Consider the following 13,856-nt stretch of genomic DNA (forward strand, 5'->3'; position numbering starts at 1 on the left):
TTCAATAGTGACTAAACTGATTTAAGGAAATGAATACTGCAGCTCTGATCTCTCAAGTTATTATTTAACCGGTGTCTAGACATAGCATCAATTCATGAAATAGCGTAAGTCTCGGTAAAGGGTGCTGGTCGAGGTGTGGTAATTCCCAGTAGGTCAATATCTTGTAGTTTTAAGTTACAAGGGGACCTATCTTTTTTTTGTCATTGAGATGACACCCATTTATAGGACTACTAGATTTATAGGACACTGGATTGAATCTGTCAAAAAGACCTACTCAGAGTTGAATAATTTGCTCCGCAGCTTCATTAGCCATAAGACACCTGGTGAATGAACATAACCCAAGTTGTAAGGATAATACACAGTATTAAAAAAAACTATTGGCTCTATGGAATTTTGAGAAACGATACACTTTGGGTTTGGGTCCAAGCACATGTTGGAAGTGGTGGAAATAGTTGGGTTTAAGCGTAAAACCTACATAAAGTGAATATTTAATGCAATACTGCAATACATTAGGTGATATGATGACCAAAGATTACATTAGAAATTTTGCTAATCCAGTTTTGGAGCTTTATGATTATAAAGCCATACCTGCTCGTAAGTTGGCCAATAGAAAGGCAGTTCATTCAGCTATCACTGAAACCCAGTATCTTTAGCGAATTTTACAGAGATTTTCAACATTGCAAAGAGCCACCAGAAGCCACAAAAACCACAAGCTCAACAAAAAATGATTTGAAAAAAGCTGATTGAGAAAAATTCGCCATTAATTCTTTGGTTAAGAATTCGCTTTATATATAGAGACATTCTAGCGCGATGTCATGACGTCATATTGTAATGTGGAAATGGCCCCAAAGACGCAGTGTTTTTGCGAAAAGTTGCATTTTACTTCACTGCTATGAAGACCAATTTATAAGTCAAAAAATACATAGGTATAAGGACTGGCTTTCATTAACTACTTAAACACCTATTAAAATGTATCACTATCCAGCTACCGGAAAAAAGGATATTCTAAAATGGTTGTATTGACTGAATTAAACTTTCTCAGGTTTTCAAAGCGGGGACTGAAAAATTCCTTTCAAGGATTTTCAGACAAGGGAATTTCAATGTTATAGGTTCTATTCGTTACCGTTTCAATGTTGCCGTTTTCGAGCTCTTTCAAATTTCCTATAAATTTGTTTTCGTCATTGCACTCTTTTATATTTGAAACCTTTTTTAATATCATTTTTTTTGCTACTATTGGATGTAGTTTGCTCTTTACAAGATTCTAGCTAATGCTTTAACTACAACTTGTACACTTGTTTGTATTATTAAAAAAAAGACTGATTCAATCACAGAAGAGCGCAAAGGAAGTTTTTATTTTTTTAGTTTTGAAAGTTATGGTTGAATTGATATTTATTGATATGAGTTGTTATCTTTTATTTGACCTCTTGATTATTCGTTGCTGTGAATAGTTTAGCAGGCTTAATGTATTCAAAATTTCTGCCTAGAATAGTTGTCGGCTTGGACTCTAATGTTCAATCAGCTTAAACGCTACGTTGCTATTGGTGTTGCTTTTTTAGGGCTACTTGTGTTTATCTCGCCGCAAAAGTGGATGAATTTAATGTGTCAATTGGAAGTTTTGTGGCCAATCTCAGAGGGGACCAAGAAAAGGCATCTGGTATTATATTGAATAACGAGCTGCTTCTTATGCAACAATTGGGATATCAGTTGACAATTCATAATCCATATAGACCCATTGAAGGTTTTTTAATTGATATCAAGGTAAGTGTTACCTATTTTGACACCTCATCCAACCCACTGTGACCAATCTCAGAGGGGACAAAGAAAAGGCAACTGATATTATACTGAATAACGAGCTGCTTCTCTTGCAACAGCTGGGGTATCAGTTGACAATTCACAATCTATCTAGACCCATTGAAGGTTTTTTAATTGATATCAAGGAAAGTGTTTCCTATTTTGACACCTCACTCAACCCATTATTTATTGATTTCTAACCCTCACGCGCGCAAAGATTATAATGGTTGGGTGCAATTATAAAAAAAATATGAGAGAAAATACATAATCACTGAAAAATTGGTATTACGACTATGAGGGAATAAACAGGCAGGGGCTATCTGAGAGATTCCTTGACAGTATCTATCTATATATATAAAAACTAGCTGTTGGGGTGGCGCAAAGCGCCACCCCAACACCTAGTTGGTGGGGGCGATTCGCCCCCCTCCCCCAAGCTCCCCGCGCGCGTAAGTCGTTACGCGCCATATTAGTTACGTGCCATTATAGTTTTGTCCCCGTGTCCCACCTGTGAATATATATATATATATATATATATATATATATATATATATATATATATATATATATATATATATATATATATATATATATATATATATATATATATATATATATATATATATATATATATATATATATATATATATATATATATATATATATATATATATATATATATATATATATATATATATATATATATATATATATATATATATATATATATATATATATATATATATATATATATATATATATATATATATATATATATGTTTTTAACTACGTAAAACTTGTGGATATACGACATTCTTCGCTGTCCTATTGTCTGTACATATAAATAGATTGTCAGGTTTACCGACTCTTGAACATGCAACTTATAATTGTCCATGGGAAAAACAATCCGTATTCAGATCTATACCTCATTATTCTAATGATTCCCCTTGAGCTTTGTTGATGGTGATTGCTAATCAAACATTCCCTGTGTCCCCATCGTCATTTATATATCCCCCCTGTGCCCCCCGGCGTTCCCGTTGTAGTTGTGTCCCTGTGTCCCAGTCGTCATTTATAGTCGACAAACATGACGTTAGTCGACACACAAACATGACGTCAGTCGACACACAAACATGACGTCAGTCGACACACACGTCCCAGTCGTCATTTGTGTCCCGGTGTCCCAGTCTGTAATTTCTCTTTGAGTGTCCCGGTCGTCATTTATATTCCGTGTCCTGGTCTGTATATACATTTTTTTTTGAATTGGTATATGATGAAATAAATTTTTGTTTTTTTCCTTTTTTTCTTTTTAGTTTTTTTTGGTTTTTACCTTTTTTTTAGCTTTTTTAGTTTTTTTTTTCTTTTTTTTTAATTTTTTTTATAGTTTTTACCTTTTTTAGTTTTTTATTTTTATTTTTATTTTTTTTAGTTTTGTTTTTCTCCTTTATTTTTCAGTTTTTTCCTTTTTTTAGTTTTTTTTCTTTTTCAGTTTTTAGTTTTTTTAGTTTTTTTTATTAGTTTTTAGTTTTTTTTGTAGTTTTTACCTTTTTTAGTTTTTTTTTAGTTTTTTTCTTTTCTAGTTTTTAGTTTTTTACCTCTTTTTTAGTTTTTCTTTAGTTTTTGAGCGTTTTTAGTTTTTTTAGTATTTTCTTTTTAGTTTTTTTTTTTAGTTTTTACCTTTTTTAGTTTTTCTTCTTCTTTTGTATTAATGCTAAAGCCAAGGTTCCAACCTGGAGCCTCTCGGACCTAGAACCTGGAACATAACGCTTTACCAACTCAGCTACTTCGGCTTGAATACATTTACCTTTTTTATTTTGTTTTTATTTTTATTTTATTTTTTTTTGTTTTCTTTTTCTCCTTTATTTTTCAGTTTTTTTCCTTTTTTTAGTTTTTTTCTTTTTCAGTTTTTAGTTTTTTTAATGTTTTTAGTTTTTTATTAGTTTTTAGTTTTTTTCTTTTTAGTTTTTTTGTAGTTTTTACCTATTTTTATTTCTTTTCAGTTTTTCTTTTTTACTATTTAGTTTTTTACCTTTTTTTAGTTTTGTTTTAGTTTTTTAGCTTGTTTAGTTTTTTTTAGTATTTTCTTTTTATTTTTTTTTTATTCCCTGTGTCCCGGTCTGTATATACATTCGTTTTTGAATTGGTATATGATGAAATCATTTTTTAGTTTTTTTCCTTTTTTTCTTTTTAGTTTTTTTTGGTTTTTACCCTTTTTTTTATTAGCTTTTTTAGTTTTTTTTTCTTTTTAGTTTTTTTGTAGTTTTTACCTTTTTTAGTTTATTTTTTTTTTAATTTTCTTTTTCTCCTTTATTTTTCAGTTTTTTCCTTTTTTTTAGTTTTTTTTCTTTTAGTTTTTTTTTAGTTTTTTATTAGTTTTTAGTTTTTTACCTTTTTTTATTTTTTTTAGTTTTTTAGCTTTTTAGTATTTTCTTTTTAGTTCTTTTTTGTAGTTTTTACCTTTTTTAGTTTTTTTTCTTCTTTTGTATTAATGCTAAAGCCAAGGTTCGAACCTGGAACCTCTCGGACCTAGAACCTGGAACATAACGCTTTACCAACTCAGCTACTTCAGCTTGAATACATTTACCTTTTTTAGTTATTTTTTATTTTTATTTTTTTTGTTTTCTTTTTCTCCTTTATTTTTCAGTTTTTTTGCTTTTTACCTTTTTTAGTTTTTTTTTGGTTTTTTTCTTTTTTAGTTTTTAGTTTTTTACCTTTTTTTATTTTTTTTTAGTTTTTTTTTTAGTATTTTCTTTTTAGTTTTTTTGTAGTTTTTACCTTTTTTAGTTTTTTTTTCTTCTTTTGTATTAATGCTAAAGCCAAGGTTCGAACCTGGAACCTCTCGGACCTAGAACCTGGAACATTACGCTTTACCAACTCAGCTACTTCGGCTTGAATACATTCGACGTAGATAACTTCGAAGACCACACTGCCTTTCCATGACGAAAGTAAAACAGTTCAAAATAGGGATGATACCTTTTTATTGACAGTGAATAGATATAAAATTATTTAACTGGATATTTCGAACACATATACAGTGTTCATCATCAGCAGTAAAACTGCTGATGATAAACACTGTATATGTGTTCGAAATATCCAGTTAAATAATTTTATATCTATTCACTGTCAATAAGGAGTTTTACTGCTGATGATGAACACTGTATATGTGTTCGAAATATCCTGTTAAATAATTTTATATCTATTCACTCTCAATAAAAGGCGCTTCGCCCCGCCCCCCAAGCCCCCCGCGTGCGTAAGTCGTTACACGCCATATTAGTTACACGCCATTGTAATTGTGTCCCTGTGTCCCACCTGTGCATATCTTGCGAATATACAACATTCTACGCTGTCCCATTTGTCCCGGTCGTTATTTGTGTCCCGGTGTCCCAGTCTGTAATTTCTCTTTGAGTGTCCCGGTCGTCATTTATATCCCCTGTGTCCCGGTCTTCATTTGTGTTCCGTTGTCCCGATCTGTAATTTCGTCAGTCGACAAACTACTTCATGACGTAATAATGCTCAATCCTCATAATGACTGCAGTCGACAAACATGACGTCAGTCGACACACAAACATGACGTCAGTCGACAGACAGACAAACAAACAACTTATTTTTATATATATATATATATATATACTAGCTGTTGGGGTGGCGCTTCGCGCCACCCCAACACCTAGTTGGTGGGGGCGCTTCGCACCCCCCCCCCCAAGCCCCCCCCCCCCGCGCGCGTAAGTTGTTACGCGCCATGGTAGTTGTGTCCCTGTGTACCACCTATGAATATAGATTTATATATGTGTTTTGAACTACGTAAAACTTGCGAATATACAACATTCTTGGCTTTCCCATTGTCTGTGCGTATACAAAGCCTTATGTACTTATAATGACGTCATATGCAAACGCTCTTTTTACAAACAAACAAACATGCATACACACAACTCGTTTTTATATAGATAGATAGATACAATACAAATTAACTGCGTTACGTAACCATTTTATTGGTACGCCTATGTTTAGTTGTAGCACGTGTGGTGGAAACCCTGAAAGATCCACGGAATTTAAAAATTCAGATGGATAATTAACCGCCTCATTTGGTTCCAAAACTATGTCGACTGACTTGTAAAGGACTGGTCTCGAATCTTGGTTCGAATCTTGGTTCCCAAAACCTAGTTGGTGGGGGCACTTCGCGACCAAAACCCCCACCCCCACCCCAAGCACCCCCGCGCGCGTAAGTCGTTACGCGCCATATTAGTTACGCGCCATTGTAGTTGTGTCCCTGTGTACCACCTATGGATATAGATAGATTTATATATGTGTTTTGAACTACGTAAAACTTGCGAATATACAACATTCTTGGCTTTCCCATTGTCTGTGCATATACAAAGCCTTATGTACTTATAATGACGTCATGTGCAAACGCTCTTTTTACAAACAAACAAACATACATACACATAACTCGTTTTTATATAGATAGATAGATAGATAGATACAATACAAATTAACTGCGTTACGTAACAATATTATTGGTACGCCTATTTTTAGTTGTAGCACGTGTGGTGGAAACCCTGAAAGATCCACGGAATTTAAAAATTCAGACGGATAATTAACCGCCTCATTTGGTTCCAAAACTGTGTCGACTGACTTGTAAAGGACTGCCTGGTCTCGAATCTTGGTCAAAATAATATTGTTGATTTCGTGGACGTCTATATTTTCGGGTGCAAGAATCGCTCTTTCACTTAGCCATTTATTATTTTTATAATTGTTTAGAATATTCGGAAATACTTTTTCAATCAATTCATTTTTGGACGTCAGGTATACGTCCTGAAATTGAGTCTACTGGGAGCTTTCCGTTTCCAATTGCCAGCAATTGATCTGAAAATGTTTGACCAGAGTCATCGTTTTGCAATCGGACACGCATATTTGTAGTTAATTTTAATGTCTTTACGTGTGCCCATAAATTAGAATTTTTCAGGCAAGCATTCATTTCGTCTGCAGGGGTTGATCTAGGTATTATAGGTAATGTTTGCGTGAAATCTCCCGCAAGCAATATTAATGTGCTGCCAAAGGGTTTCGAATTCCCTCGCAAATCATTCAAATATTGATCCAGAGCCTCGAGCGATTTTTTATGTGCCATTGTGCTCTCGTCCCAAATAATAAGGTTGCATTGCTGCAATACTTTACCCATCCCGGATGATTTGGAAATATTGCACGTGGGAGTTTCTGTAGAATGCAAATTCAGAGGCAATTTCAAAGCGGAATGAGAAGTTCTTCCACCAGGCAGCAACGTTGCGGCTATTCCGGACGACGCAATTAACAACGCTATATCATTTTTTGATCGAATTGATGCCAGAATCAGTTTTATCTCAAACGTTTTACCAGTACCTCCTAGCGCATCCAAAAAGAAAATTTCTCCAACGTTAGTATCGACACAATGCATTATCGTATCATAAATGTCTTTTTGTTCCTGCGTTAACTTGGAAATGTTATTTTGTACATACGACAATACATCACTCGTACTGTAACTTTGTTCACGATCCAATTCTACTCATGTCGAAACTGCGGCGGTACGATTAGGTGAAGGCATTCCCAAATCCTGAAGAGGTTTGTTTGCCATACATACGCACAAATCTTCTATAATAACTAAAGTGTAGTTATACATTTCTGATGTAAAATCAAAAGTCATATCTGACGTTTCTAACCGTTTTCGTTGGAGTATATCTTTGGACATTACCGTTTACAGTTCTCGAATACCGTTTACAGTTCTCAAATACTCAAAGGACGTTGGACCGGGTACATTCACCAAAAGCAGGCGTAGAAAGAAGCATTCATGTTGATTTGGGTGAACGGTGTACAGTCTTCCTATCGTGGTATCTTTGAAGATGGTAGGTTGGCCGTCGACTGACTTACCCTGTTTTCGACGTTCAAAAACTTTATTTTTAGTATTTCACGTGTAATACGAAGGCACTTCAGTATACAGCAGTTTTTTTGCAAAAGAATAATTTTTGCATAGCGAAAAGAAAGCAGTTAACTTTGTATCCGGTGGATTCAGGGCTTTTTGTTGCACGTTGGATTCTGGAAAATAAACACGTTGACCATTCTGTAAATAAACCGCGAAGTGAACAACAGCTGGACTACGTTCATGTATCGGAAATGAAAGAATTCTCCAAACAGCTTCATTACTGCTTATGTATCTTCCAGCCTGATATTGTACGATTTCATCGATATCTTTGATTTCGGACTGCAAGCCAAAAACTGCCATGTCATTGCCTTTGTTGACGTATTTACATATGTATTTGATTGCCTTTACGGAGTTACAGTATTCAACGTTTATGTGTGCATTAAATGTTTTTGATAATAATGGGGAATATGGAACAACCCAAAGGTTATCTACTTCGATGGTGGTACCGTTACGCTTCTTTATTATTGCTGTTTTACCGCCATCTTCATTAGATCTTCTTCTATATTGTGGGTAACCATCATTGCCAGTAATTGTGTTGGGTACTAAAAGTCGAGGATATTGCTTTGTGCACCTTCCTTTGGCCATGCATGGTGAATTTTCGTTCAGTGCACCGAAAGGTCCATGTATCATATTTTTTACAACAATATCATATAACCCCTTATCGACATTTTCATCAGGTATTTCAGCGCAAATCACATCATCAATTTCATTAGAAGTAGTTTTATAATGTAGCCAGATTAGTATATGTGAGTGTGGCAATCCTCGTTTTTGCCATTCCTCTGAGTACATCCAGCATCGCACTGACCCAAACACTTCAGGTTTTACTATGAGGCGTTTTGTCAGCGGAAATCACAATTTTATGCGTATCAGTAGGCATCAAATCGATGGCTCTTTTGAAGAGATGCACAAAATTATTATTTTCGTGGAAAAGATGTTGCAATTGGAAAACGATTGTCCTTTCAACGTCGGGAGAAATTTCGCAACGTGCATTCAATTCAGAATTTCTATCACTGATGAAGTACAATTGTAAAAATTTATTATTCTCGCCTGAGAATGCTAGAAGGGACCCTGCTCTATGATAAATTTGCCCTTTTACTTTGAAATTAGGCATAAATTGATCTGGATTTTCGATTTGGGCACCCAATGACGTCATTTGGAAATATGAGTTATATTTTCTGATTTTTGATAAAAAACGCTTAGATTCTGACGTAGTTCCAGTAAGCAAAGTCTTAAATGGCTCTGGGGGTGCAGCCAGTTGAGGAAGCTTAACTTTTCCTGAGGCGCAACACATTCCCATTGTTTCACCATTAAATTTCAAGGCCTTGCAGTAGGGACAAATTTTAGACATAGTCCCGATTTCAACACATCTACTATAATCATCGACTGGGTTGTACCTGAATGCCATGCGATAATTTTCACGTTGCTCTTGTGATTCCTCGGCACGCTTTCTTTTGGCATTATCTCTTGAAGCCGCAAGCCTGTTTTCACGTTGCTCTTGTGATTCCTCGGCACGCCTTCTTTTTTCGCTTTCTCTTTTAGCAGCAAGTCTGGTTTCGCGGTGCTCTGGTAGTTCCTCGACAAGCCTTCGTTGATGGAAATTGCACATTCCTAATCTGGCATTATCTCTTGAAGCGGCAAGCCTGTTTTCACGTTGCTCTTATGATTCCTCGGCACGCTTTCTGTTCTTACTTTCTCTATCAGCCGCAAGCCTGTTGTCTTGCTGTTCTTGTGATTCCTCGGCACGCTTTCTTTTCTTACTTTCTCTATCAGCAGCAAGTTTTTTGGCATAGACTCTTTGAGCAGCTTCCTCGGCTGTTGCCATTGTAGGTTCTTCAGTCATTTTACAATTAAACATTTTTCCGTCCACGATCTTCTTACAATTAGAAATTTGTCTTTGAACGAATTTCTTAAATAACTTTAATGACGTCATCGTCATAACAAACATGACGACAACTAACTTCATGACGACATGATGACATGACGTCACTCGACAGAGATAACACACATACAACTTATTTTTATTATATACTAGCTGTTGGGGTGGTGCTTCGCGCCACCCCAACACCTAGTTGGTGGGGGCGCTTCGCCCCCCCCCCAAGCCCCCCTGCGCGTGTAAGTCGTTACGCGCCATATTAGTTACGCACCATTGTAGTTGTGTCCCTATGTCCCACCTGTGAATATAGATATATATATATATATATATATATATATATATATATATATATATATATATATATATATATATATCTATATATATAAAAATAAGTTGTCTGTGGATCTGTGGATCTGTGGATCAGGTGACGTCATGTTTGTCCGCATATGACGTCTGAATTATTTCACACTAATACAAAAGAAGAAAAAAACTAAAAAAGGTAAAAACTACAAAAAAAACTAAAAAGAAAAAAAAACTAAAAAAGCTAAAAAACTAAAAAAAACTAAAAAAAGGTAAAAATTTAATAACTAAAAAAAAACTGAAAAAAATAAAAAAAGGCAAAAACTACAAAAAAAATAAAAACTAATAAAAAAACTAAAAAAGCTAAAAAACTAAAAAAACTAAAAAAAAACTAAAAAAAGGTAAATAACTTAAAAAAACTAAAAACTAAAAAAGAAAAAAACTAAAAAAAAGGAAAAAACTGAAAAATAAAAGAGAAAAAGAAAACTAAAAAAATATGAATAAACATATATAAAAATAAATTGTTTGTGGGTTATGTCTGTCTGTCTGTCTGTCGAGTGACGTCGTGTTTGTCCGCATATGACGTCTGAATTATTTCACACTAATACAAAAGTAGAAAAAAAAACTAAAAAAGGTAAAAACTACAAAAAAAACTAAAAAGAAAAAAAACTAAAAAAGCTAAAAAACTAAAAAAAACTAAAAAAAGGTAAAAAACTAAAAACTAAAAAAAACTGAAAAAACTAAAAAAAGGCAAAAACTAAAAAAAAACTAAAAACTAATAAAAAAACTAAAAAAGCTAAAAAACTAAAAAAACTAAAAAAACTAAAAAAAGGTAAAAAACAAAAAAAAACTAAAAACTATATATTCGCAAGTTTTACGTAGTTAAAAACATATATATATATATATATATATATATATATATATATATATATATATATATATATATATATATATATATATATATATATATCTATCTATATTCACAGGTGGGACATAGGGACACAACTACAATGGCGCGTAACTAATATGGCGCGTAACGACTTACGCGCGCGGGGGGGGTTGGGGGGGGCGCGAAGCGCCCCCACCAACTAGGTGTTGGGGTGGCGCGAAGCGCCACCCCAACAGCTAGTATATATATATATATATATATATATATATATATATATATATATATATATATATATATATATATATATATATATATATATATACTAGCTGTTGTATATATACAACACCTAGTTTATGGGGCGCTTCATGCCACCCCCCTAAGCCCCCCCGTGCGCGCAAGTCGTTACGCGCCATATTAGTTACGCGCCATTGTAGTTGTGTCCCTGTGTCCCACCTGTGAATATATATATATATATAGATATATGTATATTTTTAACTATGTAAAATATGCGAATATACAGCATTCTTGGCTGTTCCATTGTCTGTGCATATAAGTAGATTGTCAGGTTTACCGACTCTTGAACATGCAACATATAATTGTCCATGGGAAAAATCTTGAATATCTTTGAATGTCGCGGTCGTCATTTTTATTCCCTGTGTCCCGGTGTCCCAGTCGTCATTTTTGTCTCGGTCGTCATTTGTGTTCAGGTGTCCCGGTCTGTAATTTCTCTGTGAGTGTCCTGGTCGTCATTTATATTCCCTGTGTCCCGGTCGTCATTTTTGTCCCGGTGCTTTGTTGATGGTGATTGCTAATCGAACATTCCTTGTGTCCCGGTCGTCATTTATATTCACTATGTCCCGGTGTCCCGGTCGTCATTTGTGTCCAGATGTCCCGGTCTGTAATTTCGTCAGTCGACAAACATGACGTCAGTCAACACACAAACATGACGTCACTCGACACACAGACCCACAGACAAACTCTTGAACATGCGACGTAATAATTGTCCATGGGAAAACAATCCGTATTCAGATCTATACCGCATTTTTCTAACGATTTCCCTTGAGCTTTTTTGATGGTGATTACTAATCGAACATTCCCTGTGTCCCTGTCGTCATTAATATATCCCCCTGTGCCCCCGGCGTCCCCGTTGTAGTTGTGTCCCTTGTCCTGGTCGTCATTTGTGTCCCGATATCCCAGTCTGTAATCTCTCTTTGAGTTTCCCGGTCGGCATTTATATTCCCTCTGTCCCGATGTCCAGGTCGTCATTTGTGTCCTGGTGTCCCGGTCTGTAATTTCTCTTTGAGTGTCCCGGTTGTCATTTAAATTCCATGTGTCCCGGTCGTCATTTGTGGCCCAGTGTCCCGGTTCTAACATTGACGCTTGGAAAAATCTTTACGTGCCAAGCATGCTATAGCTCCAACAATTTATAATAAAACTCAAATTTTGGGTATCTGTTTTAAGGTTTTCGAATTATTTTAATCTATTGTCAAAATATATTGAAATATTTGTTCAATTCCCAATTTTTTTTTTAGTTTTTCTTTTTTTTTAGTTTTTTATTTTTTTTAGTTTTTTTTTCTTTTTAGTTTTTTAGCTTTTTTTAGTTTTATTTTCTTTTTAGTTTTTTAACTTTTTTATGTTTTGTATTGTTTTACGTTTTTTCTTTTTAGGTTTTTTCTTTTTTTAATTTTTTTTATTTTTTAGTTGTTTTTTTTTATTTTTAAGTTGTGTTTGTTTAGTTTTTTCTTTTTAGTTTTTTTTTTAGTTTTTTACCATTTTTCCTTTTCAGTTTTCTTTTTATTCTTTATTTTTCAGACGTAAATACATATCGCCGAACCTTTGTTTTTATACTAAAATCTAGTAGGCATTGATGACCTTATCCAAGTCAAAATCCCAAACCTAATCATCATTGCTATCATTTTCAGTTTTGATACGTTTTGACTCTTGCTGTCCAGGTGGATTTTCATCTAACTGCGCGGCTTTGCGTTCTTTAGCCGCAAGCCTTTTGACATTAACCTTTTGAGCAGATTCTATGGCTGTTTCTTCTGCCATTGTAGGATTTATACTAAAATTTCTCTTTGAATTAACTATTTGAGCAGCTTCCTTGGCTGTTTCTTCTGTCATTTTAAGATTTATACTAAAAATTCCTCTTCACGTGCCTAGCTTGCTAAAGCTCAAAAGTTTTTAATAAACCTCAATTTTAAGTATCTGTTTTAAGGGTTCCGAATTACTTTAATCTATTGTTAAAATATTTCGAAATATTTATGCGATTCCCAGTTTTTACATATTAGTTTGTTTTCGTTTATATATATAAAAGATATAATCCGGCGTAACAGACATAGTGTAACAGACATAACAGACAACTTATTTTTATATATATAGATATACAAGCTGTTGGGGTGGCGCTTCGCGCCACCCCAACACCTAGTTGGTGGGGCGCTTCGCGCCCCCAAGCCCCCCCGCGCGCGTAAGTCGTTACGCGCCATATTAGTTACGTGCCATTGTAGTTGTGTCCCTGTGTCTCACCTGTGAATATAGATAGATTTATATATGTGTTTCAAACTACGTAAAAATTGCGAATATACAACATTTTTGGCTTTCCCACTACTGGGAGCTTTCCGTTTCCAATTGCCAGCAATTGATCTGAAAATGTTTGACCAGAGTCATCGGTTTGCAATCGGACACGCATATTTGTAGTTAATTTTAATATTTTTACGTGTGCCCATAAATTCGAATTTTTCAGGCAAGCATTCATTTCGTCTGAAGGAGTTAAACTACGTGAAAATTGCAAATATACAACATTCTTGGCTTTCCCATTGTCTGTGCATATACAAAGCCGTATGCACTAATAATGACGTCATATGCAAACGCTCTTTTTACAAACAAACAAACATGCATACACACAACTCGTTTTTATATAGATAGATAGATAGATAGATACAATACAAATTAACTGCGTAAAACGCGAATATACAACATTCTTCGCTGTCCAATTGTCGTTGCATATAAATAGATTGTCAGGTTTACAAACCCTCGAACATGCAACGTTCAAGTGTCCATGG

The 13,856-nt window shown here is 34.5% G+C and overlaps 1 protein-coding gene across 1 annotated transcript in view; it reads left to right on the plus strand.

Moving 5' to 3' along the window:
• Positions 1-1,863, plus strand: part of LOC136029350 (cyclin-H-like) — a 29,951-nt gene extending 28,088 nt beyond the window's left edge. The window contains exon 3 of the mRNA XM_065707652.1: positions 1,557-1,863. Within this exon, the coding sequence (XP_065563724.1) occupies positions 1,557-1,800 (244 nt within the window). The 3' untranslated portion in view covers positions 1,801-1,863. The remainder of the gene's footprint in view (positions 1-1,556) is intronic.
• Positions 1,864-13,856: the final 11,993 nt, after the last annotated feature.

Source organism: Artemia franciscana, chromosome 7 (genome assembly GCF_032884065.1).
Source record: "Artemia franciscana chromosome 7, ASM3288406v1, whole genome shotgun sequence".
Classification (NCBI taxonomy): Eukaryota; Metazoa; Arthropoda; class Branchiopoda; order Anostraca; family Artemiidae; genus Artemia; species Artemia franciscana.